The following is a 27,688-nucleotide window of genomic DNA, read 5'->3' on the forward strand; positions in this document are numbered from 1 at the left end:
AACAATTGCAGTGATTCACTTAACAAACATGACCAAAAAAAAGTCGTAAAATGGGGCAAAATGAGGCAAAACTCACCTAACAAATTTCTCACTGAACAACATACATTTTGGGCTCAATTTTGGTTGTAAGCTGAAGACTACCTCGTATTTGGGGTAACAATAATGAACCACTAAAATAAAAGACAGCACTAGCCTTAAATATCCTAGTTCAAATCTCATCTCCTCCTCTATGGAAAAAGGGAAGCTCATGGATATGGATAGCTAATCCTACTCTGTTTTATCCCAGTTGCTGTTTTGGCTCAATTAGTGTGTGACTTTCACAGCAGAGGAGCTAAAACACAAATTAAACAAATTAAAATCCCTGTACAGTAAAACTAGTCTCATCAGTGACAGGATTTAAAAGCAGTTTCCTACAAATAAATAATGAAGCTGCTGCCCCAAACTGGTTTTTAGCCAGAAAGATTCTCCAAAATGGATGCACCAATACATTGCAACATTACAAAGCCCCTTGAGTTGATTGCTACTCTACATCCTAAAATTAATTTCATGCTTGAACCTAATCAGGTTTTGGTACTGAAACTGCCATGCTAAGATGGCATTTGCCAGAAGAAAGAACAAAGTACACCATAGCTAATTATATTATAGGACATCCCAACCTTCTTTTAAAAAATAGCCACTCCACTCAGCCTCCCTCCTCACCAACAGGATAATTGGAATTACCTAAAGAGTTCTTGCTCCCAATGTGGTCTGATTCTGATGAAAATGAAGGATTGGTTCTTTATGGCTTTAACCCTAAACATTAAAATGGTCTTTAAGTGGGTATCCTTTTAAGTGGGTAGAATCTTTATTCAAAAGGGTACAAAAGCAGATGCTTTCAAGTTCTGCTTTTAGCTCTGAGGCTAGTTTGTCCCAAAGGCCATCCTTCTGAACCCCTTTAGATGACTCACCCAGCTCCAATCTATTCATTTCAATCCCACCCTTTCAATTCCAGGCTTTCTTACTTTTCCTAGGAGCTGGTCACCTACCCCATGCTGCCTACATCTGTGTGGATTTGTGCATGCACGTGCCTCTGCATGCGTGTGCATATGCACCTTCAAATCAGCACTGACTCCTAGGACCCCTCCAGTTTTCTTGACAAGGTTTTCAGAAGTGGTTTGCCTTTGCCTGCTTCCTAGGGCTGAGAGGCAGTGACTGACACATGGGTTACCCAGCTGTTTTTGTTCCTGAGATGGAAACAGAATTCAGTCTTCTGGTTTCTAGCCTGATGCTCAAGCATCACACCCCTGAATGGTTCTCAGCTTTCCTTTCTGGGGCTAAGAGAAACTGGCACATGGATACCAGATGGCTCTGGTGCTTAAGAGAAGACTAGGACTAACTAGAATATGGCAATCTGCAAATGCTTGGGGGTGGGTAGGTGGGGGTGTGTGGAGATATATTTGACCCAGAGTTGACTCCTGATGGCTGTCTGGATCAGTCCCTGAGGCTTTCTTGACAAAGAGTCCAGAAGTGATTCACCACTGCCTGCTTCCTGGGGCTGAAAGAGAGGGAGCAGCCCAAGATCACCCAGCTGCTTTGTGCCTATGGTGAGACTAAAATCCAGTCTCCCATTTTCTAGCCTGATGCTATAACCATTAGGCGAAACTGGCCCTCAGATCTATTATTATATATTTTACAATGTGAAATTACAGACGCCCGTTTTTTTGGCTAGTATTCAAGACCTTCAATCAAGGTCTTCTTAAAAGATCTAGGATGTCATAATGTAGTGTAGATCCGACAACGGGGCCTTTTCTAACTGACAGATGGAAGCTTTGTCAATGCACAGATGTTATTATCTATTATTCTTACATTTATTTTATGTACAGATTTGATGATTATTCAGCCCGACTTCCCAGCAATGTACAAGAGACCCTCATCTGTTATTTAATAGCAGAAAATGCAGCATGAATTATCTCATTTCCTAGGGAATCGACCTCCATCTTGATAGCTTACTTGACTTCCTGCAACCTGTTATATCAACTTCCCTACGTAGTAGCGGCATCCATTTACACCCGTTAACTTCTAGTAAGTTTCGAAAGTTCTCATTCACAAAACAAAACGGCCTACGGAGGGGGCAGGGCATAGGAAAGAAAAGTCCAATCGCTAAGCGTCGTCGACTACAGAGATCGAGCAGCTCCAATAGACGAGGAGGACGGTGATCAGTTGATCCAGACTTCTGCATGCTAAAAGGTTCCCTTTCTGCTACCCAGTTGCTGCCGCGCCCGCCGCCGCCGCCTCTGGCGGGAAAAGGCAGGCATTTATAGACACCCTGACCGCCAATCTTCCAGGTCTAAACCCAAGTTACCTTTGCCCGCGACATCCTATAAAGTTCTCACGGTCTTCCGCCACAATCCCGGTGCCTCTTCCTTGTCGCCTTGCTTTACGGCAGCGAAACTTGTCCCGCCTTCCTCCGGATTGAGAATAAAGACAACAGCGACGCTCGATGGCGAAGCCTCGATTAAGAGAAGCTGCAGCGGCTGGGAAAGGAAGTAGCCGGAGACCGCAGGACGAATAGCAGCAGTGATGTCTGTGGAGATGGTTATCCCAAAGGCTGCTTTTTCCAAAAGGCAGCTGAACTGTCTTAGTTTTTTGTTTTGAAAACGTTCCGCTTCCGTTAGGACTGAAGAAGCTTCTTGGATAAGAAGCAAAACGTTTTCAAAGAAAACACCAAAGTCCAAAAACTTTGGGGAAAAAGCAGCTTTGGAATAGCATTGGTGGATCTCTCAAAATAAAGCCAACTCTGGACTGATACTGTCTGGACATATAGTTAAATAAATATAAATAATATAGCTAAATAACCTGATCAATTTAATAAATGTCGGAAACTATTAGCTTCTGTATCAGAAGCCCTATTGTAAGAATCTATGTATCTGTTTCATGAAATCTTTGGAGGAGGACATTTTACTTCCCACGATCCTTATTTGCATAATATTGTACTGGTGTTTCAGATAAGTAGTTATCGGTGCTGCTTCTTGTAGGACTTCTCTTGTCCTTGTTTATCAGAAGATTGGAAACCCTTGCTAACAGACACCCATTAAATTTGTAATAGTCATGCAAATCATTGAAGCTGGTGAATTTACATGCACTGTAGATATTAATGTCCAATTAATTTCATTTGGATGAAAGGCAACATCTCCATGAACGCCTCTGGTGCAGGTAAGAACAAGGGGGCAAATGTCAAAGTCTGTCATCTCATGCACTTAGTCTTGGCAGTATTTGTGATAATGCCACTGTTCACGTGCTCTTATTTTGGCATTGCTAGTTTCTTGCAAATATTACTGAAAATCTTTTTTCAGATTAAAGTCAAATCTTGGGAAGTTTTATGAACACATCCAGGAAGGGTTTTTTTTTTTGTTACAGCAATCCAGAAATGTTTAACCATTTCCTTCTGTTCTTTGGATGGGAGGGTGCAAGTGTGCAATTTCTTAATTTAGCATACAGCACTAAAGACTAGGAGTCTCTAAGAGCTAACTAGGTCTCTTGTAAAAGTAGCTTTCAGAAGGTGCAACCTGTGGTGACCATTTGGAGACAGACAGTCTAAGTAAAGAACTGAAGGTGGACCTCCTACAGGTCAACATACCCATGTTTTGTAGCCATTGCATTATTCTAGCCCCCCCCCCCCCCCCACGTCTTAATCTAGGCTACAGCCTTGGTTTTCTTAATGGACTTGCTTAATTTTTTTGGATGTAGTTAATCTAAGATGCAGCCTTGGATTCCTTAATGGACTTTCTTAATGGACTTTTTTTTCTTGGCCCAGTGAAGATTGGGTAGGTACAATTCCTTACAGTTCTGAGATGTAACTCGGCCAGTGTACAGGAAATTCTTGACTTACAACTATTCGCTTAGCAACCGTTCAAAATTACAACTGCCCTGGAATTAGTGACTTTCAACCTGTTATCACATTTATCACCATTGTAACATCCCCATGGTCATGTGATCAAAATTCAGGCACTTAGCAATCGCTAAGTGTACTGTATTTATGATAATTGAAGTGTTCCATGATTGCCATGCACAATCTTTTCAGCCGGCTTCCCACAAGCAAAGTCAATAAGGGAAGCTGGATCCACTTAATGACTGCCTGATTCACTTAAAAATTGCAACAGTTTCCTTAACAAGAAAGATCATAAACTCAGGTGCAAGTCATTTAGCAAACATGTTGCTTAGCTACTTACTTACTTTACTTTATTCATATTTCTAGACCGCCCCCTCTCCCAAAAGGGACTCGGGGCGGTGTACAGTCAATGAAATACATAAAAAAGAATACATAAATACACAAATACTTAAATATTTAAATATTTAAATACTTAAATACTTAGATGGAGGAGGTTATAAAAACTCTACATTCAAGTAAAGCATTTAAAATACAATATTTAAAAAACGACCCCTAAAAAATTACCCCAGAAATTCCCAATTAAAAATATCTGCCAGGAGGTAAAATAAAACTATGAGTGGGCCAAGCCGGCTAATCGGAACAGGTGAATCTTTAGTTTTTGTCGGAAGGAGCGGAAGTCGGTGGTCCCAGATGTGATTGTTAACGTGAGGACTACTTATAAAGTTAAATATAAGACAGATAGGTGAACAAACTATTATGGTTTAGTACTATACAGTATGAGGGTCTTTGGTGCTCTCTGATGAGGGGCAAATAACATAGGTTTTATTGTTAACTAAAATAGTTACTTTGTATTTTAATCTGATTTATATTCTTTCTTTTAAAGTCATTTTCAAGATTTATTAGCTTTTAACATTCCTAAACTGATAAACAAGCTGGAGACTAGCTCCTGATAAGAAAAGTTTGTCATTACAAATTGGGGTCTGTCTTATCTCTCTTGTGAACCCTAAATAGCCTTCTCCTTAACAATTTATTCAGACCTCTTTTTTAAAAAAATAATTTTTATTAAACGTATTTCAACATTAAAAAGAAAACACACATTTCCACTCCTTACAGCATTTCCATATCGATATCACTCATATTAACATAGTTTCTAATTATATAAATTGCCAGTTTATGTATTATATACACATTTAAGTTATAACAATATTTACAAATATATACAGTATTCTCTCCTTTTGATATAAATCTTACATATTCCTTATATAGTAGCTTTACATATATCTTCCAGCCAATTGTACTATATATTCCAAATTTTATAATATTCCGATTCTTCTCTATCCTTTAATTGCATGGTTAACCTATCCATCTCTGCACACTGAAGTACCTTTCTTATTATCATTAGATTGGAGGGAGTGTTATTCTGTTTCCAATTTTGAGTAAAAATGATTCTAGCTGTGGTTAATATATGCAGTATTATGTATTGAAATTTTTTATACATGTTTTCACCTTAATATGCCCAATAGAAATACTTCCGGTTTCAGCTCAATCTTTTTTCCTGTAATTTCTTCTAACCACTTCTTTACTTTGAGCCAATAGTCCCTGGCTTTGGGGCATGTCCACCACATATGATAGAAAGTTCCTTGTTTATAGCTGCATCTCCAACATTCAGGTGAACGCTTTGGAAACATTTTGGCCAATCTTGCCAGGGGTAAATGCCAATGATGAAACATTTTGTACAAGTTTTGTAGGCTGCTGACCTTGTTAATTTGTAATTTTTCTCCCATAATGTTTCCCAATGTTCTAATTCAACACTATAACCAAAATTTTTAGCCCAACTTAGCATAGTCTCTTGCTGTTTCTTCCTCCATTTTAAATCTTAAGAAATAATTATATGCTTTGGTAATCATTCCTCCTCCTCCCCTGGAGTATTTTATCTAATTCCTGTGTTCTCTGTAGAATGCTACCAGCTTATCTCTTACTCCTTGGCTCTTTAACTCTTGGTCAGATTTTAATTTCCCTTGCTCATCCAATAATTCATTGTATCTCACTATCTTGTTTATGTCTAATATATTGGGGTAAATCATTGCCTCCATAGTTAATAGTCAGATTGGAATTTTCATATAATGGTTTTTCTTAATTTTCTTCCAGACGTATAGTAGGGAATCTCTTACTAGGTGTCTCTGGAAATATGAGTATGTTTTGTTTTTCCTCTCCCAAATAAATGTGGGCCAGCCAAGTTGAAGGTTGTGACCCTCTATTGTTAGTATCATTTTATTATCTAGGTTTATCCAATTTTTAAGCCAAGTCACAGCTGCCGCATGGTAATAAAGTTCCCAATCTGGGAGCCCAAAACTTCCCTTATTTCTGCTACCTTGCAAAAGTTTTAATTTTATACGGGATTTCTTCTCCAACTAAATAAATTTTAGTGTTATTTTATTCTTCCCAAAAAAAATTCCTTAATTTTATTGGTACCGTTTGGAGGAGAAACAGGATTTTAGGTAATATATATATATTTATTGTGGCAATTTTTCCAATTAGTGATAGTTGTAATTTCACCCAGTTGTCCAGATCTTTTTGTATTTGTTGTAATAATGTATTACAGTTATCCTCTCTTATAAAAGAGCATTTTGCCGTTAACCAAATTCCAAGGTATTTCACTTTCTTAGCCCCTTCAGACCTCAGTTAATAAACATGTATGCTATTATCCTGTCCAATCAACTTTCCTCTTTCAGACTTCTTCGTTATGTTAACTATAAAAGGGGACGTAAGCTAAAGATTGGGGTTCCCTCTTTGAATGAAGAATCCCTTTTGTCTGAATATTCTGATAAATTGTAATAAAATGATGTTCCTGCCTCGGTTTGTCTCATTGAAAAATATGTACACTGAGGCATGAGCCTGAAAAAGCCATATTTGGCCATCACTCAGCTTGCTTGTTTTCTTGCAGATGTTTCATTACCCAAGCTAGGTAACATCATCAGTGTTACCTAGTTTTGGTAATAAAACATCTGCAAGAAAACAAGCAAGCATAGGGAGCACCAAGGAACCCTCATGTCAACCCTAAGCTACAAATATTCTCCTTTATTAGTATTGTACTGTATACAGGTGAAACTCGAAAAATTAGAATATCGTGCAAAAGTTCATTTATTTCAGTAATGCAACTTAACAGGTGATATATGAGATAGACTCATACATGCAAAGCAAGATAGTTCAAGCCGTGATTTATCATAATTGTGAGGATTATGGCATACAGCTCATGAAAACCTCAAATCCACAATCTCAGAAAATTAGAATATTACATGCAATCAATAAAACAAGGATTGTACATAGAACAATATCGGACCTCTGAAAAGTATAAGCATGCATATGTACTCAGTACTTGGTATGGGCCCCTTTTGCAGCAATTACTGCCTCAATGCGGCATGGCATGGAAGCTATCAGCCTGTGGCACTGCTGAGGTGTTATGGAAGACCAGATTGCTTCAATAGCAGCCTTCACTCTTATGCATTGTTTGGTCCCATGTCTCTCATCTTTCTCTTGGCAATGCCCCATAGATTCTCTATGGGGTTCAGGCCAGGCAAGTTTGCTGGCCAATCAAGCACAGTAATCCCACGGTCATTGTACCAGGTTTTGGTGCTTTTGGCAGTGTGGGTAGGTGCCAAGTCCTGCTGGAAAATGAAGCGAGCATCCCCATAAAACTCATCTGCGGAAGGAAGCATGAAGTGATCCAAAATCATCTGGTAGATGGCTGCATTGACCCTGGACTTAATGAAGCACAGTGGACCAACACCAGCAGATCTCCGCTCCTTCCGTGTACAGCTGAAGACCCACCTCTTTCAATTATCTGGCCTGGCTCAACCGTAATTTTTCTTACTCCTCCTGACTGTCTTTTTAAATTTTAAATGTACATTGGGTTTCTTACAATTGGGGTATTTTAATGGTGATTTTTAACTGTCTAAATGTTGTAATTTGTTACCTCCTCCGTGCATGTGTGTCTTTGTATATATGTATGTTTATGTGTTTGTACACATGTTTTATGTTCTATATGCTCCATTGTACGCCGCCCCGAGTCCTGTCTGGAAAGGGAGCGGCTAATAAATTCAAATTATTATTATTATGATGATGATGATGATGATGATGATGATGACATGGCTCCCCAAATCAACTGACTGTGGAAACTTCACACTGGACTTCAATCATCTTGCAGTGTGTGCCTCTCCATTCTTCCTCCATACTCTGGGTCCTTGGTTTCCAAATGAGATGCAAAAGTTGCTCTCATCAGAAAAGATGACTTTGGACCACTGAGCAACAGACCAGGTCTGTTTTTCTTTAGCCCAGGTAAGACGTTTTGATGTTTGTTGTTCAGGAGCGGCTTGACAAGAGGAATACGACATTTGAAGCCCATGTCCAGGATCCGTCTGTGTATGGTGGCTCTTGATGCACTGACTCCAGCCTCAGTCCACTCCTTGTGAAAGTCCCCAACACTTTTCAATGGCCTTTTCCTGACAATCCTCTCCAGGCTGTGGTCATCCCTGCTGCTTGTGCACCTTTTTCTTCCACACTTTCCCCTTTCACATAACTTTCTATTAATGTGCTTTGATACAGCACTTTGGAAAATCCAACTTCTTTTGCAATTACCTTTTGAGGCTTTTCCTCCTTATGGAGGGTGTAAATGATGGTTTTCTGCACAACTGTCAGGTCAGCAGTCTTTCCCATGATTGTGATTCCTACTGAACCAGACTGAGAGACCATTTAAAGGCCCAGGAACCCTTTTCAGGTGTTATGGCTTAATTAGCTGATTAGAGTGGGACACTTTGAGCCTAGAATATTGCACCTTTTCACAATATTCTAATTTTCTGAGATTGTGGATTTGGGGTTTTCATGAGTTGTAAGGCATAATCATCACAATTATAACAAATCACAGCTTGAACTATCTTGCTTTGCATGTAATGAGTCTTTCTCATATATTAGTTTCACTTTTTAAGTTGCATTACTGAAATAAATGAACTTTTGCACGATATTCTAATTTTTTGAGTTTCACCTGATAGCTTTTACATGCTAGTTTTGAGTTTTACATGATATTAAACATTTTTAGATTGTACCATTTCTAAACTTACATAAAGTTTAGAAATTCTGCCAAGATGAAGGAATCATGGATTTTGAAGGAACCCTTGCTCACTTCCACTGACAAGTGTGATCTCCATTTAAAGAAGGCCTGATTTTGCCACACCCAGGTCTGAAGCAAGAGCTCTCACCACTAAACTTTAAAATGAAAAACAGTAATTTTCTTGCTATATCCAAAGAAAGAGTGCCTCATTTCAACAACTGCAGCTGTGGCCTGAATCTGTATGAATGGATTCTGTGTGATGTTAAATAAGCCACTTCCTCCATGTTGAAGCAATGTATTCATTGACACTCTAACTGAAGCTTGCTCCGGGTGGAAATAACATAAGCAGATGAAGATGTGGACAGGTATTGATGTGGTAGAAACATTTTACCGAAATAAATCATACCAAGGAACTCTCCAGGAAGTAATTATGTTCTGAGATTTGTAAAGATGTTTTGAGAAAAGGCTGGCCACACATAAGAATCAGGAAACATAACACAGCTGAGTAAAATTCCAATATAATGGAAGAGCTGTAGCTTAGTGGCGGAACATTTGTTTTATATGTAGAAAGTTCCAATTTAATCCCAAAACAAATCTCACAGATGAGGTAATTATTATTTTTCTTTGCAAGTGGCCTATGAAGAATTTGAATACAGATGGTTTACCCAACCTAGAGAGTAAAGCATATTTTAATTAGGAAGAAATGTACTATTTACCAAACATCCGGGTAATCTCCCAGGTTAAATTGTTTTTTTTTTAAACCAACAGTTCCCAATCATATATATTTTTTTATCTTATGCGCCACATCATAATTTCACATTTGGTCCAAAATTATTCCCAAAGAAACCTGTGTTATCTCAAGTTCAAAATTTATTACAAATCAGCACAGAGCCCAAAAAATCCAGTGCATGCTAATTAAACATACGGTTTAATTAAACATGGTTTAATTAATTAAACTTCTTGGGAGTAACACAGTTCTCTGGAAACGAATTGGGAATTATCCTTCCTGAAACTTTATTTATATTTCATATTTCTTAATATTTCATATTTATTTTAAAATGTATTTTCCCAAGAGTTAATTCTTTTTAAAAGGTGAAGAGGGTTTCACCCTCGCCTGAATACACTTCCAAACTGAGAAGAATGAGCCAGATAAAAGTTGGCTGGTTAAAGTACCTTTTTAATTTAACAAATGACATTGTTCATATATTAAAAAAAAATCACAGATTCTTCTGGTTCTGAAGGAGTCACAAAGAAGGGTCATTTCTTCCTGTTCACCCTGATGTGACTTAACCTGTTTTAATATCACTGAAAATGAATGAAAGTGAAATTAGATCCAAAGTTTTGAAAGACTTTGAAAGAGTAGCAGATTACTACTCCCGCCCTCTACTTCTTTAAATAAAGTAAACCTTCAGAAGTAAATCTGAAGAAAAATGTAGCAGAAAGAAGTTACAGAAAGACAGCATACATCCATCTAAAGCAGTTTAATATAAGTGAAATGAGGGGATGGTACACTTTGGGGCCACTGTTCAAGAACAAGGAGACCTGCTTCCCCAAAGCAAAATTATGAAATCACCCACTACAAATATTCAGCTATTAAGCCTCTTGGGACATTCCAGCAAAATAACAGATAGGTGATACAGTACAGATGTAACATTTAAAATAGTTGTCATAGCAAAATAGTTCAGCCAACTTAATTGAAAGATATAACTAGGGAAATTTGATGTAAATGGTAGTAATGAGTATTAATGGATCGAATACAACAATATGGCTACATATTTGCAGCAAGATTTTTTTTTTGCTGTAAAAAATTATTAGCACATCACGTTTATTTTCAAAAGTGTATTCATTACCATTGTCCTCTAAGCATTTATTTTTTATTTTTTATTAATGCCAAACTATTTCAATCGTGGAAAGAATGGAGTGGTAATATCACAGGCTTTACCTAGCCAGTGCTACGAACAGATGTTTGTTGTTGTTGTTGTTGTTTTGACAACTTGCCAAAAATTGTTCCTGAGAAAATAATTTGCCTGGATAGAATGTAGCAAAAAGGTCTTTTTTTAAAAAAAAATGTTTCTCCATGTTACATCAGTATACACTCAAAGTGTGAGCAAAGGAAGAACATTGTGCTTCTTCAATTATAACATGGCTTTTAATAGACAGTCAGATTTGCAAACATTTCGTAATAGTAGGCAACCAGAAATTTGTTATGAGAAAAAGACTGTATGGTTTGGACAGACATTAAATAGACTAATACAATAGCACCACCAATTGGGCACAGCTTTCTTTACTTCACAGAAGACAATAGGTCTGTTCTGAAGTAGGATGGCTATTAATGCATATACAAGGAGACAATGTATAATACAGGTAAATTCTGCATCATAGGTAGCTCCACATTTTATGGTATTTGCCCCACAGAAATGGCTAGATTGAATAGGTTGTGTAATTTCTGACATCAGTTCTAAAGCTTATGTAATTGAGGGGGTCAACAAGGCATGTACTCATGATGTATCCCATGACTGCTAATTTGAGGTGGCAAAATCTGATAGATATATAGGTTTTGAAGAGGTAGGCTCTCTCACAAAACATTGGCTGGGAAAACGCCTTGTCCATACACAAACGCCATCGGGGATAAATCAGTTACAAAACACAGATGTACCAAAATTCCACCTACTACTTTTTGCATCTCTGCCCTTTCAGGCAGTTCCCTATTATTTTTGTTTTATTTGCTTGTTTTGCGTAGGTAGGTGGAACTTTCACAGTAAGCAGTGGAAGTAAGTTGCCCATTGTTTTCAGTAAGTAAACATATGGGCCTTATATTTAGAAAAAGTCAACATAGCATGCTGATACTTTATTGCATACCCAACTTCTTCTTAAGCAATTTATTTTTTTAAAATCATGTGGGCAAAATGTTTGGCAAGCATTAGAATGATTTCTTATCAGAAGAAAACCTGATGAGCATCTGAAGTCTACACTGAAGACATCATATGTTGGAGATTCCATATTTGGACATTGTGTCATCCCAAGTACACTGCATTGATTTCCTCTAGATCAGGGGGGTCAAACTCGATTTCATTGGGGTTGTGTTTCACCTCGGGGGGGGGCATGGTCAGCATGGCATCACTCATGTTGGGGGGCACCTGTGGTGGCCCAAGTGGTCTGCCAGTGAAAATGGGCTCCCGAGCTCCATTTTCGCTGGTAGAGGCATCGTAGGTCGGTCCTTCACTGTTTCCATGGGCCAGATCTAAGCACCGGATCCGGCCCTCAGGCGTTGAGTTTGACACATCTGCTCTAGATACTTTACTTGATTTAATTATTGCTTTCGTTAATTAATTAAAATTCACCTTGGCTTTCTGCTCACATATTAAATCAGATGTGCACCGTGACGCCCCATAGCCAACAATATATTGCCTTAAAATTTAGTTTGCAATTGAAATTGGAAGAGGCTGGATAAAATAGGAAGCAGATTCCACATATCTTTATATATGTTAGGTTCATGGCTTCTTTCATGAAAATCATATTTGTGGTTCTAATTTATAAGGCAAGCTGTGGATTCTTACGCCTAACAGGAATCACTCTCAGTTAAATGCATTTCAGCTATCAGCATTTGTCTGCCATTGTTTGAAAGATGGGACAAGAATGTCCACAATGAAAGATTTGTGAAAAATCAGCAAACTTTGGACTCTGCTTTCTCTTTGTACTACTCTTCTCCCACAGAAGCAATCACAATAACTTCTGGACTGCAAAAAAATTCAGAAAAACACTAGATGGCAGCAAAGAAATACATTTTTCTGTAAACTTTTACTACTATCCAATGGTTAGCCAAATGCCTGCAGCCCAGCTCTATTATCCTCCTTAATACTGTCCAACTGAAATTGATCAGACTAGCTAAACTCATAGGCTAATTAACCATATTCATCCTAACAAGGAATAGGACATTCTTCTCCAGCTTACTGATATTTCATGATTCCCTTGGTTCATACAGACAAGTAGAAAATGGGTGGAATTGTTTCATTCTAGGCAGGAGCCTAGAATTAAATATGTGATGTCATAAAAATCCAGGAAACAAGCTGACCACAGAAAAGGCTTCAACCCAGCCTTGCTAAAAATTGCTCTTAATTTTCAAACAATCAGTTTGTGTATATTCATAATCTCCTAATGCAAAGACTCAGACAGCCGAAACCTCTTCACCCTGTGTCGAACCTTTGGCTGACAGACTCCCTGAGACATTATCTGAATCTAGCAACTCGACAATGCTATATGGAGAGCAATCTTCCAGGCCCACCTTGCTACAGAGCCAGCCACAAAATCCTTTCTCCATATCCCTCACCGCATGCCACCAATCCCCAAAGTCCCAGGAGACTTGAGTTATTGCTGTATAAACGCCCAGAGAGAAAGAAACCACCATGATGAAGATAGGATAGAAGATAATCAGAAATGGGCAGAAGGTGATCTTGTGCCAAAAGGTCCTCTCTTCGTTGTACACTAAGAAGACATTGTACCAGGTAATGGTCCCATAGTAAAAGGAAACAATAAAGGACATAATGAAGATAATAGGGAGGCAGGCAAGGCTCCAGAGAAGAATGTGGGGGCCTTTATCCATCCCAACTTCACAGGCCTTCTTCGTTTCAGGCATTTCTGTTTTTGGAAGCTCCTTTGACCGAGCCAGTTCTTGCAGCTCTTTGTCGGTGAGTGTAACATGGATGTCGACCATCTGTCCTTTCTTCTTTCCTCTTGTGATGGTTCCAGTTAAAGTAACATACCTGCTATCTAAAGGTATAGCCCAGGAACCTGGGAACACAGAAGAGCTAAATCAGTACAAGACAAAAGGCAAAGCCGAGATTTACTGTTTTGCTAGAACTTCTGCTGCATTTTAGGCAGATTTCTCTAGCCTGGTATTCTCTGGGTAAGGTTTTTCTTTTTTGACTGAACATGATATGTGAACCTATCTCCCAATGCCACTCTTGCAATGGATTTAAATAATCCTCCCTTGGCATGGGGTAAATTGGGACTTACTCAATCACATTCACACCTGGAAAGCTTATCCAGGGAAGAGGTATCAAGCCACTAAACCGTATCATGTTACTACAGTAGCTTGGTATGATAGTCATGGTATTATGTAGCACAGAGCTGTTGTCCATCAAAATTGGAGATCGCCAGGCAAGGGAAAGTTGGCTTAAGAAGCGATAAAAAGAAATGAACAAATTGGAGGGAAGAGGAGGAGAAATAAATCCAAATAGAGAGGAAAGACAACTCATAAGCAGGAAAATATTTTGCTTAAAATAATATATCTACCGGTATATTAATTTAGTCCCTCAAGAGTTATTTTTTTATATGTCATTTAAAAATAGAAAGAACTTTCCACATTTTAATTAGGAGACGGTGTAAGAAAATTAACATAAGCTTCGATCAGAGGTGGTATTGTGCCAGTTCGCCCTGGTCTGGGTGAACCGGTAGTAGCGGCAGTGGGAGGCCTAGTCCACCTACCCAGACATCATCACGGACGCTCTGCGCATGTGCAGAAGTGCCATGTGTACATTCCTGGCTCCAAACCGGTAGCGAAGGTAAGCGGATTTCATGTCTGCTTCAGATATAGGATGAACTTTTAATCTAAGGCACTGACAAACATACAAAACTACATTGAAAAAAAATCTGATCAAATACAGTACAGAATGTAACTGAATGGCACAAAAAAGCCAGAACACATTGTAACGTGGTTTGTTTGTCGAAGTATTGTGCTTCTCGTTCTAAGGCTGAAAATAAAGAGGGTTTTTTTAAAAAAATTGCATTGCAAAGTTCTTGGCTAAGGTTTCCCTCTTGTTGCTTCAAACTGGACCCTAATATTTACGCCCTGTATCCTTTTCAGAATCTAGACAGCATACTAAAAAGCATCACCCAGCCAAGAAAAGTGTGTATAGTCAAGGCTATGGTTTTCTCAGTTGCAATGTATGGCTGTGAAAGTTGGACCATAAGAAAGGCTGAGCACCAAAGAATTGAGGTCTTTGAACTATGATGCTGGAGAAGTCTCCTGCAAGTCCCTTGGACTGCAAGGTGAACAAACTGGTCAGTCCTAGAGGAGATCAACCCTGACTGGTCTTTAGAAGGCCAGATCCTGAAGATGAAACTCATATACTTTGCCCACCTAATGAGAAGGAAGGACTCCCTGGAGAAGAGCCTAATGCTGGAAAGATTGAGGGCAAAAGAAGAAGGGGACGAGAGAGAATGAGCTGGCTGGCTAGAGTCACTGAAGCAGACAGTGTGACCTTAAATGGACTCTGGGGGATGGTAGAGGACAGAAAGACCTGGAGGAACATTGTCCATGACATCCCAGTGGGTCGAACATGACTTTGTGACTAACAACAACAATCCTTTTCAGACAGTATGGAGAGTTATGAAGTTGACTTTGATATAATTTTGATGTAAGATCCATTACTAGGGCAATGAGGAATGAAAAATATTTTAAGTGCACAATAGATATATAATATTTGGTAGCATCTTAACAAATCACTAAACTATAAATACAATATAATCAGATTTGCAAGATTCTGTTATTCTAGCCAATCTCAATAATAACAGTTTTAACCTTTCTATGGAATTGATTACTTGATCTCATCTACCTATTGAGATAGACAGAGAATAAAAAAATGCCTTTTGGGCAGATAGTGCAAACACTATAACAAAACAATATCATCAAGTGATATTGATGCCACTTTACAGATATGGAAATGAGTAGTTTTCAATAGCTTCTGCATGGAAAATATAGAAGCAGAACAATATGTGTCATGCTCTTCTCCATTTTTTTACCAAACAGAAGGCTCTGGGAATCAAAGATCTATGGATGGCTTTGTACAAAGGTCTGTATCTTGTTTGGGCTAAGCATGATGTGTGAATACAGCTGTAGTGGCTTGCAAACCATGGATGATGGCTTACAATGTAGAAATTCAGGGACTGCAGCTTGTTCAAGCATTGACTGCATAACTATGATTTAACACATGTAAACTGTACTATTACTAGCTATAGTACAAAGTTAGCACTTGAAAACTGAGCAAAAAGATGTCATTTCCTTCCCTAACACATTTATTGGAACAAATAAAACATGAACAACAAACGTTAAACCACTTATTCGGAGGAATTTACCATCTCCTAGAGTATGTCCCAAAAATTTGGAGCCTTCCTCGGAAGTTTTCTCACCCCCATCTTCTTCTGCCTGTTCTTCTTCCACCTTGTTTTCCGTCCCTGACCGATAAACGATGATTGATTCTGGCCTGGACTCTTTCCTCCTCTTTTTCCTTTTTTCAGTGCTGACTTCTCCCTCAAAAGTCACAGCCATAGCCACAGCTCTATGTAAGGAGTTGCAAGGAGAGCTCTGCCCCTTGTTCTTGCTCTCCCCAGAAATGTGGACTTCTGGCCCACAGTTACTCTGAACTCTTTCACTGGGCATCTTCTTGACTTTTTCTGCTATCTTCTAAAATGTTTTCTCTTCCCTTATGAGCCAAAAACAATCATTGGAAAAGGGACGTGTTCAGTTCAACAGTACAAATAAATGCCTTTCCAGCCTTCAATGAATTCCGTCTGCTCTGAATCCTAAAAGTGAGAGGGGAAAAAAACCACAGAAGTCAATAAATAGCAAACACTCTTACTCATCACACAAAGCCATCTGGGCTTTGCACGTTGCATTAAGCCAGTTACTCTGGTTTAGAACCACATCTGAAGTCCAATGTGTATGTTGATTTGTACAATGTTTATAAATAGCCTCTGGCAGGGACCATTTCAGAAGATTGTGAGATGGAAAAGGAGATTTTATTTCTAAGGAGTCCAGAGAATTTTCTTCCCTTCCTCCCAAATCTCAGGTTAATTTAGGTAAGAAAGGAAAAAATGAACATGGTTTTTGTAGTATTTGGATCAGAGACTCTCAGGCTATTAAGAGGCCAGAATGGAAATCTTTAAAAAAAAACCACAGAAGTCAATAAATAGCAAGCCAATAGCAATGCTCTCAAGAAAACTATGGTTTTCCCAGTGCAATTCTCAGAAATCAAGCTCAATGGGGGCATTTTAATGTACTTATTGGAAAAGTATATTGCAACCTTTCTAAAACTCTTTTTGTTTGATAGCTGATAAGAAAAGCACATTGTTACTCTGCATACAAGAACTTACACTGGACTATTCAAAGCAATTGTTCCGGTTATCTGAATAGTGTTTGCGAAAATTAGATTTGGAGACCATGTTCCTGAAAATCTATTTCACTTCACTACCAAATGTATAGATTTCATTTGTTCTGGAAAAGGCTGAATTGGGCTGAGCCAGGTTTATCTCTTAGATGATAAAGCTGCAGGAAATTGCAGGGAACTCGGAAGCTGAAAATCATCTCATAAAGCACTGACAAGCTTCTTCCATATCTAGTAAATTTATCTGCTGTATATAGATGTGTTCATGAATTCAACAAGAGGAAATGCTGAAGCCAAGGATATTTTATTTTTATTTTATTAAGTAATGTAACAAGTCAGATTAAAGACTGAACACTGCCAGCAGTAAAGAGAAGAATAAAGAACAAATAAAGAATAAGGGAGGATCACCAGAGCAACTGAATGGTATGCCATTGCCTTATATGACTCAGACAAATCTGGCTGGCTTAAATAATGACTTAGCTAGTCAAGGCTCAGCATGATGCATTATCTCACTTTTGTTGCTTGACCACAGCAGACAATTTCAGACAATTTCAAATTGACCACAGGCACCAAATTCAAAGCAAGGCAAGTTTGTAAATATGGCCAAATTTGCTGGAGCAGAGTTTATTGAATCACCCATCTTGTGATTTCTAAGCAGCCTGAGCTTTAGCTTGCAATGTCAATGGGCATGCAATGTGCTAAGCCCCAAATCAAATAAACCATATTATGCTTTTTGTAATGTGCAAGTGTAAGATTATCAGATGGGAAAACAACATTTTGGGAAGTGTTGCTTATCACTGTGCAACAATGATATTGAAGAATGAATGTAAGACAAAAGGAAAATGTTCACTCAAGTGATATAAAGGGCAAAAGAAAAGGTAAGCATCCTATTAAAAAAAAACTTGTCCCAATTCCTTCCTGAACTGTGGTTGTTTGATAAAAACACCCATTTTGCACTTTCATAATCTAATCATTTGTTTCCAGTTATGTAAATCAAGATGGTCCAATCAGAGAAAATAATTTGTCACTAATATAATATTAGTCAAACCTATCCTTCAGAAATCTATTTTACCCTTTCTATACGTTCATGTTTTTTTTCTGACACTTATTCTGGGTTTTATTTCTTTAGCCTTTGAGAATTTCCTTGTAGAAACATATTTATACAGTACTGAATACTGTAAACTGCTTTTTGTGTAATCCCTATATACCAGGCATGTCCAAAGTCCGGCCTGCGGGCCATTTGCGGCCCGGGGGCGGTTTAATATGGCCCTCTAACAGCCCTCCCTGCTCTGTGTAAATGCGGCCCTCCCTTCTGATTGAGGGCAGCAAGCAGAAGACTGTCTACCACAGGAGGGAGGGTGGTGAGAGGGCCACATCAGAAGCCCGATCCTGACATCACCGCCCTCTGTCGCTCACAACGTGCCGCCCTCAATCAGAAGGGAGGGCCGCATTTACATCTTCTGCTTGAGGGCAGCGCGTTGGGAGCGACAGAAGACTGTCTGCCACAGGAGGGAGGGTGGTGAGAGGGCCGCATCGGAAGCCCGATCCTGACGTCACCGCCCTCTGTCGCTCACAACGTGCCGCCCTCAATCAGAAGGGAGGGCTGCATTTACATCTTCTGCTTGAGGGCGGCGCGTTGGGAGCGACAGAAGACTGTCTGCCACAGGAGGGAGGGTGGTGAGAGGGCCGCATCGGAAGCCCGATCCTGACGTCACCGCCCTTCTTCTGTGGCAGACAGTCTTCTGCTTGAGGGCAGTGCACATGCCTGACTGCAGCTCGTTGGGAGCGACAGTGGGCGGTGACGTCAGGGCTGGGCTTTGATCAGTGTGAAGTTTCTCTGCTTTGCTCAGCTACCTCCTCCGCAGGACTTGCAGTATATATGAGGTGTGAGACAGCCATTTTATGGGCTGGGATGTGGGGAGCTGGACAGGGGTAGGTAGGGCCCTGGCCTAGCAGAATTTGTGAAGTGGTGGAAGTGTGTGAGCAGAGAGTCTGACCTTGTCAACGCAAATAACACAGCTTCCACCTGCCAAGGTCAAACAAAAGCAGAATCATATATATCCATTTGAATATCTATAAACTTTTTATGGTGGTATATTTAATCTGAACTGATTAATTCTGTTCACACATCTTCTGGAAACATCTCTATCACTGATTTTTATTTATTTATTTTAAACCACATTTCAGTTGAGTTCAATTTTTGCAGTAAAAGAAGGGGAAAGTAACCACTCTGATCTCTTATGAATTGAAAAAAAAATGGAGTAATCTGATTTATTTGAGTTTATAAGAGAGTAATTAAAATGAAGAGATTTAAGTTACTCAGTAATTTAGAATACTTGACTTTTATTCTAACCATTCTTAAATCCGAGTTCACACTGGTAACATGGAGATAATTTTTCTGCAGAAAAATAATAATACATAAAACCGTTTTCATATACCAGAAAGTATATAAAAGCTACCACTAAAATATAGATACTGTATGTGGACATATCTACTCATGTTATGCTTCTGTTTAAAATTACCTGCTTTTATTTAAGAAATAAATTAAAGTGATAAATGCTTCTAATGAATTAGACAGGCCTGTCTGCTTGAGTATATTAATCATGATCTGGCTTTCCTATTTCTGCTCCAGTGAACCTGTGCACAGAAAAGCTAGGTTCCCACATTGCTATTTAAACCAACCTGAGTCTCTAAGGCAAATGTGCTTCGCAATCTACCCTTGGATTATAAATAACAGCCAAAAAAATAACAGCATGTCTTCCCACCCCTTGAAAACTCTGGCAAGCCCTAAAATCAGCTTTATGAAGTTATTTGCGGGCGAGATGGATGGGGTGCTGGTGGCGAGAACCATTTCTTAAAAGGAGAAAAAATGTGGCTGTCCTTGCGTGGGCAACAAAATTCTGCCCTCTTTGCATTATCACCCACCTCCTTGCTATCCTCCTTTCCCTCAAGTGCTATTGTTACATCCTCCAGTCACCTCTGCCTTAGTGAACAGTACGAATCCAGATTGTGTAAATGCTCATGTGGCCATTTTTAAACCACTGCATAGGAATACCTCTTTTTCTGCGCATTTCTGTAAAAATCTGTTCCTGAGAAAATAAAAGGATTAGGATTTCAAAGAAAAGAATATGAACAAAGAGAGATACAGTAGCAGCAGCAGCCAAGTTCACAAGCAACAGACAGTAGTCTCTCTATGGCAAAAACCCCAGGGAGTGTTTGCTGTGAAAACAGGGAATTTTAAGAAATAGGGAATCGACTGTTACTATGCAGAATTCTTCCAGCCGGCTTTGTTGAAGTTCTTGCCATTTCTTTAGATAACTGCCTATTGCACAGCACAGTCTGCCTACATTCTTTATAAGAACCTTGGTAAATTAGAAGTGTGTCAATGTACGAAATGCAATGGACATGTTGTAATTGCCCAAAGAAACATTGAGACAATTTGCAATGTAGAAAGAAGCAGTTAAGTGATTTCACAGAGGAGAACCTGTTTAAACCAGTATCACAATTAATTTCAACAGAGGTTCAGCATTGGAAGAAAACCTTCGAAACTGTAATATTTATTTTTTACACGAATTTGCAGGTCAAACGTCTATGTCTCCCCAATTCAGCTATTACCAATGGAGACTTAAGCTGTCTTCCCAACCTGATGTCCTCCAGATGTGATGAGGTTCGGCTTCCATAAGTTGGTAATGCTGAGAAGAGAAATCCTACTGCATCTGGGAAACCTCACATTGGAAAAGACTGGGTTAAACCACAAATGCCTCCAAGCACTTTTGGGCAATCTTGAGTTTTAGCATGTTAAGGGTTTCAACATTGGGAAAACCTTAGAATGGTACAAAGAAACAATTTAAAACAGATCTAATAACGAGTTTCTAAACACAGCTAGGTTTTTTTGAGTTAGTTGAATCGATGCTGAATTTATGCTTACAATATATTTATTTATTTGTTTATTTATATCACGGTTATTGTTTTTATAAATAACTTAAGATGGTAACGATACCTAATATTCCTTCCTTCCCCTATTTTCCTACCAACAATAACCTTGTGAGACAAGTTAGTCTGAGAGAGAGTCACTGGACCAAGAACACACAAACTCCTTGTTTGTAGCCTGGTGCCTTAACCATTAGGTCAAATTGCCTGTTATTGTTAAATAACCGTAGATAAAAACTGCATTATAGTTCGGTTAAATGTATGATTCCCATTATTATGTGATATTGATCAAAATAATATCTCTTACGCGTAATTTGTACCCACTAATCTTGTAAAGTCAAACAAATTTATTGGAACCCAAAACTGCCTATTATCAAGATACTAGTACAAAAAATAAAAGCTGGTTCCTGGTAATTTCATGAATATGACCGTGTAGTAAACTTGGTAACAGTACAGAAGTGATCTCCTGTTGACTTCTTCTGGAATGTTTTTCGATTTCCCAGTCTAGCTTCTTGCTCTGGGATTTTCATTGAAATACAATTACGTCTGATATTGCTTAATCTTTTCAGCCAAGCTCATCTATTTATTGCCTTCTATTTGGGCTCCTGTACAAAAGACTAAAATGGTAATATTGCTAAGGTTTGCAAATTTTGATACAGCATGGTTTCCAAGAAAAATCATAAACTTCCTGCAAAATGAACTTCTATATATGAAATCTGTACAGTAGAACACTATTTTTAAGTGCATGTATATCTAAGCATAGTTCAAATCATATTTTTGCAATATATTTCTATTGTAAATTTAAAAAATGATAAATTGTTCATGCATCTTCTATCAATTCAAATTAACACTTTTCAATGGAATTAGCTTAAACATTCATTTGAAATTTTCCAAAACTAAATTATTTATATTATGCATGAATGTCCTGGACCATAGTCCCAGGGAAGTGCAAGAAACCTGTTAATTGAAAAATAAATATAAACCAATGAATTAACAAATAGCAAAGCAATGTAAACTTGGGTAATTTACTTTACTGATATTACCCTTGTAGGAAGTTATCACCTAGCCCTCTCCCAGAAAAATGAAATATCCTAGGAAATATTGATAAGGCAGAATATTATATTTTCCTGGATGTGAAAAAGGGAGAAACACATTTTAAACAAAGTAAATTCCTGCAGCTTCCGGCCCATCCCCACTTTGTCAATGGGCCATTAAGAAGGCCAAGCTAGTCCACTTTACATAATAAAGAGTTCTCCTCTTAACTCCAGAGTGATGGGATAAGGCAGGATAATATAAGCCTTTATTCAACTGACCACATGGCAGCTGAACTCAATCAAACCTGAATTCAAAACAGCCTAGAGGGTTGCCCCTGCATGGGCCCATGTGAGTCTGACAACCAATCAGAATACATTTCTTACACAGGAACAGGAAACAGAGAGGTGGGACTGAACAGGATATAAAAAGCCTAGCAAGCCCCTCCATCTTCTCTTCTCTTCCCTTGTCGTCTTCTCCACCAACATTGAAGCATGTGATCACCTTTTCTGTTCAGGGCTCAAGCCATGTGGTCCTGTCCACCATTAAACCATCTTTCCAAGCAGCCTCCATGTCTCCAGTGTCTTTTCCCCCACTTGGAGCCGAACCCAGAAGGACATTTCTTTCAACACCCTGCTGTGGAAATCAGTAGAAGCGCGTTCAAAGCAGGGCAATACCAATGGCTCTTAAAATGTACCAGTTACATCAGGCTATGCAGCTCACCAGCAAAACTAGCATTCTAAATCATAAAAGACCTAGTTTTTCTAGCCCAGATTAATGTTTCTTACGAGACTAATAAACTATGTTATATACTCCATCTCAGACATCATGGGCATACAAAACTAATAAAATAGGATTGATATGCATTATCACAGTGTAATAGGGAAGGAGACGCAAAACATGAGTGTTTTGCAATCTTAGCTACTTTAAAATGAGTGGACTTCAACTCCCAGAATTCTTCAGCAGCATGGTTCAAATGCACACATCTTGACTTAAGGTTGAGAAACACTGCTTTAAAGTAGTTTGGAATAAGCAGATAAGACTAGATAAAGCATTAGATGGAGATGGCATGTAAACATTAAATCCCAGTATCATTTATTAGTTAATATCAGGTGAAGGATACCTAAACCTTTTCTACCACTCTCCAAAAAAGGAAGCTCTCAGCAAAGCAAAGCAGGAATTTCAAGAACTGTGTTCAGTAGTGTTGCCTTTGAGCAGATGTCAGGGGAAGTAAAATCTTTCATCATTACAGTTCAATCTTTTTGATAATTGGCAGGTTGGCACTTGAAAAGCATCGTCCACATTTTTACATCTTTTCCTTGATAGATGATAGATAGAGGATGGCTTTTATTCCATGCTCCAATTATTTTAACACAGATGCCTCTTCAGTATAATCACATTAATTCGCTAGGATTTTGGGGCAGGATTGTATACTTTCAATATACTGTATAACTCTATTCATTGCATCTGATTCTTTTCAACTCACTCCAAACACTTTTTGCTGCCATCTAGTGGACATGCAGATTTTTGTATTTAAACTGATATCAATTTATATTCCAGTTATGGAAATAAATCATAGGAGATTACCTACATTATAGCTATTAAATTGCATTTGCCTTCATGTACTCATAGTTCTAGCTCTTGCATTTAGCTTTCATACTTCAACCAATATTGTATCGATAAAAAGACCATGATTTATTTTCTATTTTCTTTTAAATTTTATTTGATTATATAGGAAAAAGAAAAAAAAAAGGGGGGGGGGGAATCACAGAAATACACATCTTTCAAGTACTAAGCAAAATCACTTGACACACATATCCATGCCTTCTTATTCAATTATTCCAATTTAAATGAGCATAATAATAGGAAATAAATAGAAAACTGAACTTATACAATTCAAATGTATAAATAGTCTATATTAAGCAGTATTAATGATAAATTAAAATCCGCTTCAATAGAAGTCAAGAGACTGCACAACTATACTGGTTTGCATCACAGACAAAGCAAGAGAACTACTTATTAGAAATTAAGTGCTATTAAGACAACACTTGGATGAATCAGACTATGGTTAACTCAACAAGCTTCCATTCAGCTGACGCTCTGGCAAGGTGAATAAGAAATCAGACTGCAATTTGGCTAGCAGACAATGTGTTTAAATCTGTTCAGTGTGGCTGACTGCACTCTTTTAAAGTACGTTTATTCAACAGAATAAGCATTTTTATTCAGAATAAATCTTAAGAGTATGAATGTGTCAGTTAATTTATACAGCTATTGGGGGATCACCAATACTGATTTATTACTACCTTGAAAAATCTACACTGTTCGGTAAAACCTCAGAATGTTAGATATATTGTTTGAAAATATAACAGAGGTTCTACTCTACTCCAGAGTCTGTAAACTAGAGAGGATTAATTCATTAGACCAAGCCAGTCATAGTGACCAAAAGATTGCACTCAATGGTTTTAAAAATGACCCATGCTGTATAAAGTGTTACTATATTTGCATACTGAGCTATTGCACATCTAGATAACTTTTAGCCTGAAGCAGTCATGATGGTTGTCAGAATCAAGTATTTGTTCAAATTACTATTCTATGCCTGGATTCATACAACACCTAGCTAGAAGTAGCCAATCACAGCCTAGCCTATCAAATTGGTGAAATTTTTATTTATTTGTTTGTTTGTTTGTTTACTTACTTACTGCCTTTACTATTTTGACACACAATTAAAGGCAGGAAGCTAACATACGTAATACTCCTTTTTCTTCCTATTTTACCCACAACAATTACCCCTGCATGGTAGGCTGAGCTGAGAGTGACTCGCCCAAAGTCACACAGTTAGCTTTCATGTTAAGGGAGGACTAGAACTCACTGTCTCCTGGTTTCTAGGCCAGCCCTTTAACCACTGCACCAAATTGCCTCTTCATGTGGATTAATGCCACCCATGTGGTTAGTATATGGTACAATGTGTCATGAAAATCCAGACAATTTGGCTAATTGAGGAAAGCACAATTCAGTTAATCATGGGTAAACATATGGCACAAATATAGTTCATCTGCCCTGCTATGTGTGGAGGAGGGTTGGCATAACAGCTGTTATAGCTTGGGTGTGTATACCACTGGCATGTTAAGCAGCCTATATATATACGTAGGCTTTGGCTGCAAAAAGTGTGATTTGCAAGGAGCAGGGAATCTAAGAATAAACAGCTGATTAGACTCATAGCTCACCAGAAGAAAATATTATTGGCCTCTTCTTTCTCTTTCCAGACCTCATTGCTTTCCTTTCTGTCTATGACTTTGCCTGATACAACCAAAAGGAAAGGCAATTAGAGCTTCCTTTCTCTCCTAGGAATCCTGGTCATAATCGTTGGTTTTTCTTCCGTGGGAAATCAGAAATTGGTAAGCAAGATCATGGGCTGGGGGGGGGGGGGAGGGAAGCCTTTTGCTTTTGTCTTCCTCGTGCTGTTCAAGACTATAAGATTATAAAGTAGGAACGAAAGAGGAATGCCACTGGTATTGCAGGAATGAACATATAACTGTGGTTTCCATATTAGTAACGGATGGGGTCCTTCAGGCTGAAATAGTTAAGCAATGAATTGGCTAGCTTCCATTCAAAGGACATTTATATTATAATAAACTGGATTTTGAGGTGAGTATTCCCATTTTTTCTGGTTTTTTAATTGTACTGTATATTGCCTTGTATGTTTATTTATTTATGTCAGTATGTTTATCTCCAGATCAGGTATCATCGTGTGATTTAGCCTCTTGGGAGTGAGAAATGGCTCTTTTGCCATTTCTCATTGGCAAATTATCATTGCCTCTTCTACTATGCAAACAGGTCCTTTACACTCTGGCCCAGGTAGTACCTACCTATATATATATTGCTTTACACAGGAACGGTTCATGGTAAGCAAACACTGGTACCCTTCATGCATTTTCAAAGTTAAAGGCTAATGCCTAGAAGAATATTAGAATTCATTGACTTCCCTTCATTCTAAAGCATAACAAGTAATTCCCAATTACTGTATTACCAAAACTGAAGAAATCAAAAGACATGCAAAGGAGCAGTTATGGCTAAGTTGATGTCATTAACATTTCTTTTTCCCAATTAAAAGTTCAAAATATTTAAATGTATTTTCAAGGTCCCTCATATGAAAGAGAAATAGTAACGATTAACCTTTGCTGCAGAGGAGGCTATGAATAAAGGCAGGGTGGGAGGAGGAATTCTTCCCAATGCCATAAGGTGTAGTCTTCCTTGCGATCTGCAGCAGTTTGGGTTAAAATGTCTCTAAAGGACACCAAGTTAAAGAGAGGGGAGGTTTCTCTTAAAGCAAATAACCCAGCCACGCAGGTGCTCCGACTAGCTTTTTGTAGGCTGTGCGGACTTCACACAGGTGAGAGATTCCCGGTTTTCTCCTGCTTTGAATAGGCTTGCGGGAAAGGATGGCGAAATCGCATTGTCTGTTCATGTTGGGGGGAAAAACCCGATTCTTTTTAAATCAAACCCACGCTTACCTGTTCCCGCAAGATTGGCAAGGCCTGGAAAACGCCTGTTATATCGTCCCACTGCCTACCTTGGGGTGGCACCCGGAGCGCCGAGGACAGAGGATGCTCTCTTGTCCCTCCGCCTCTCCGCGGGAAGATAGCACCGTCCCTGTCCCCGAACCGCTCCCCCTTTCTCCTCCGAGGGGGAGTCGAGGTAGTTCGGAAAGGCGAAAGACCTCTCCTCCCTTCGCACCTGAAACCGATCGGAGGGAGAGGTGCCCGATCGATCCTTTTTCAAGGAGGACCGGGCGCCCCCCGCTTCGAGCGGCTCTTCTTCTGCCCTGAAAGGAGCGGGGTTTGCATCGCTTCGCCGGGTTCGAAATCAGGGGAGAAAGCGATGATCTAGCGCTCCATCACCGCCCCTCGATATTACCGGGGTGGGGATCCGGCTCACGGAAGGCGAACTGTATAGAATAGAATGGGCGGAGGTGGGGGATCTATTTACCCACGCCTGCCACCTCCTTCTCCTCCCGTCTCAAGTAGGGAGAGGAGGAGCGGAGGATAGCGGAGACAAGACCTTTTGTTGCTTGCGAGGGGAAAAAGGGGAGGGGAAAGAATGAGGATTGTGTTCTTCCGACCCCCCCCTCCTTCCCCCCTCCCTCTCATGCAACGAAAGGCGCAATCCCGTCCGCGTGCCATGAGCCTGCATTGAGCAAGAGACACCCCCCCACCTCCGTCGCAAGCGGGTGGGCGTGGCAGGGAGAAGGCCGCCACTCTACACAGTACGCTTTTCCAAAGGCAGCGTTCCGATTTCGAAAGGGACGGGGGCGGGGCGGAGCGGAGCGGTTCAGGTCACGTGACCCGGAGCGATGTCCCGAAGATATAAATGGCTTTCAGAAGGTTCAGAGTACGACTGAGCGCTGTCAAGATGGCGGCGGCGTTTAGTGGCCGCTGTGGCGACGGCGGCGGCAGGGGGATTCTGGCGGCTGGACTGTTTCGCAATCACGTGGCCATCGTGACGGGCGGGGGCACGGGCATCGGCAAGGCTATCGCTGCTAAGCTGCTGCATCTTGGTGGGCAACGGATCTCTGAAAAGAGAGTCTAGCTGGGA

At 39.3% G+C, this 27,688-nt stretch overlaps 3 protein-coding genes across 11 annotated transcripts in view; 1 reads left to right on the forward strand and 2 right to left on the reverse strand.

Moving 5' to 3' along the window:
- Window positions 1-2,689, reverse strand: part of XRCC5 (X-ray repair cross complementing 5) — a 61,220-nt gene extending 58,531 nt beyond the window's left edge. The window contains exon 1 of the mRNA XM_081938152.1: window positions 2,342-2,689. Coding sequence (XP_081794278.1) covers window positions 2,342-2,356 — 15 coding nt within the window. The 5' untranslated portion in view covers window positions 2,357-2,689. The remainder of the gene's footprint in view (window positions 1-2,341) is intronic.
- A 336-nt stretch (window positions 2,690-3,025) lies between these two features.
- The window catches only part of LOC309384517 (peroxisomal trans-2-enoyl-CoA reductase-like), a 52,635-nt gene continuing 27,972 nt past the window's right edge, over window positions 3,026-27,688 (forward strand). Inside the window, exon 1 of one of the 2 annotated variants that reach the window (XM_081938184.1) lies at window positions 3,026-3,192. In XM_081938184.1, the coding sequence (XP_081794310.1) occupies window positions 3,156-3,192 (37 nt within the window). In that variant the 5' untranslated portion in view covers window positions 3,026-3,155. Of the gene's footprint in view, window positions 3,193-27,451; window positions 27,651-27,688 lie in introns of those variants that run through there. The other variant, XM_081938183.1, reaches the window with a different exon arrangement.
- TMEM169 (transmembrane protein 169) lies at window positions 10,141-27,255 on the reverse strand. 8 transcript variants are annotated; one of them, XM_081938206.1, is made up of 4 exons: window positions 26,608-26,681; window positions 20,060-20,223; window positions 16,107-16,553; window positions 10,141-13,760 (listed from the first exon to the last, which is right to left on the reverse strand). In XM_081938206.1, exons 3-4 carry the CDS (start codon window positions 16,408-16,410, stop codon window positions 13,138-13,140), a joined length of 927 nt encoding a protein of 308 aa, XP_081794332.1. In that variant the 5' UTR covers window positions 16,411-16,553; window positions 20,060-20,223; window positions 26,608-26,681; the 3' UTR covers window positions 10,141-13,137. The 8 variants fall into 8 exon arrangements, with proteins under 8 accessions (XP_081794332.1, XP_081794335.1, XP_081794331.1 ...); XM_081938209.1 differs by lacking the exons at window positions 20,060-20,223; window positions 26,608-26,681 and adding exons at window positions 25,321-25,393; window positions 26,270-26,494; XM_081938205.1 differs by lacking the exon at window positions 26,608-26,681 and adding an exon at window positions 22,601-22,647.

The sequence above is a fragment of the Natrix helvetica genome, assembly GCF_964273705.1.
Source record: "Natrix helvetica genome assembly, chromosome: 1".
In the NCBI taxonomy this organism is placed as follows: domain Eukaryota; kingdom Metazoa; phylum Chordata; class Lepidosauria; order Squamata; family Natricidae; genus Natrix; species Natrix helvetica.

Bases quoted from the DNA above. Each gene is read 5' to 3' on its own strand.
- TMEM169 (XM_081938207.1), bottom strand. From the start codon at position 16,410: ATGCCCAGTGAAAGAGTTCAGAGTAACTGTGGGCCAGAAGTCCACATT. The intron at 13,761-16,106 runs GTAAATTCCTCC...CTGTGTTCCCAG, and splicing joins GGGACATACTCTAGGAGATG to GTTCCTGGGCTATACCTTTA.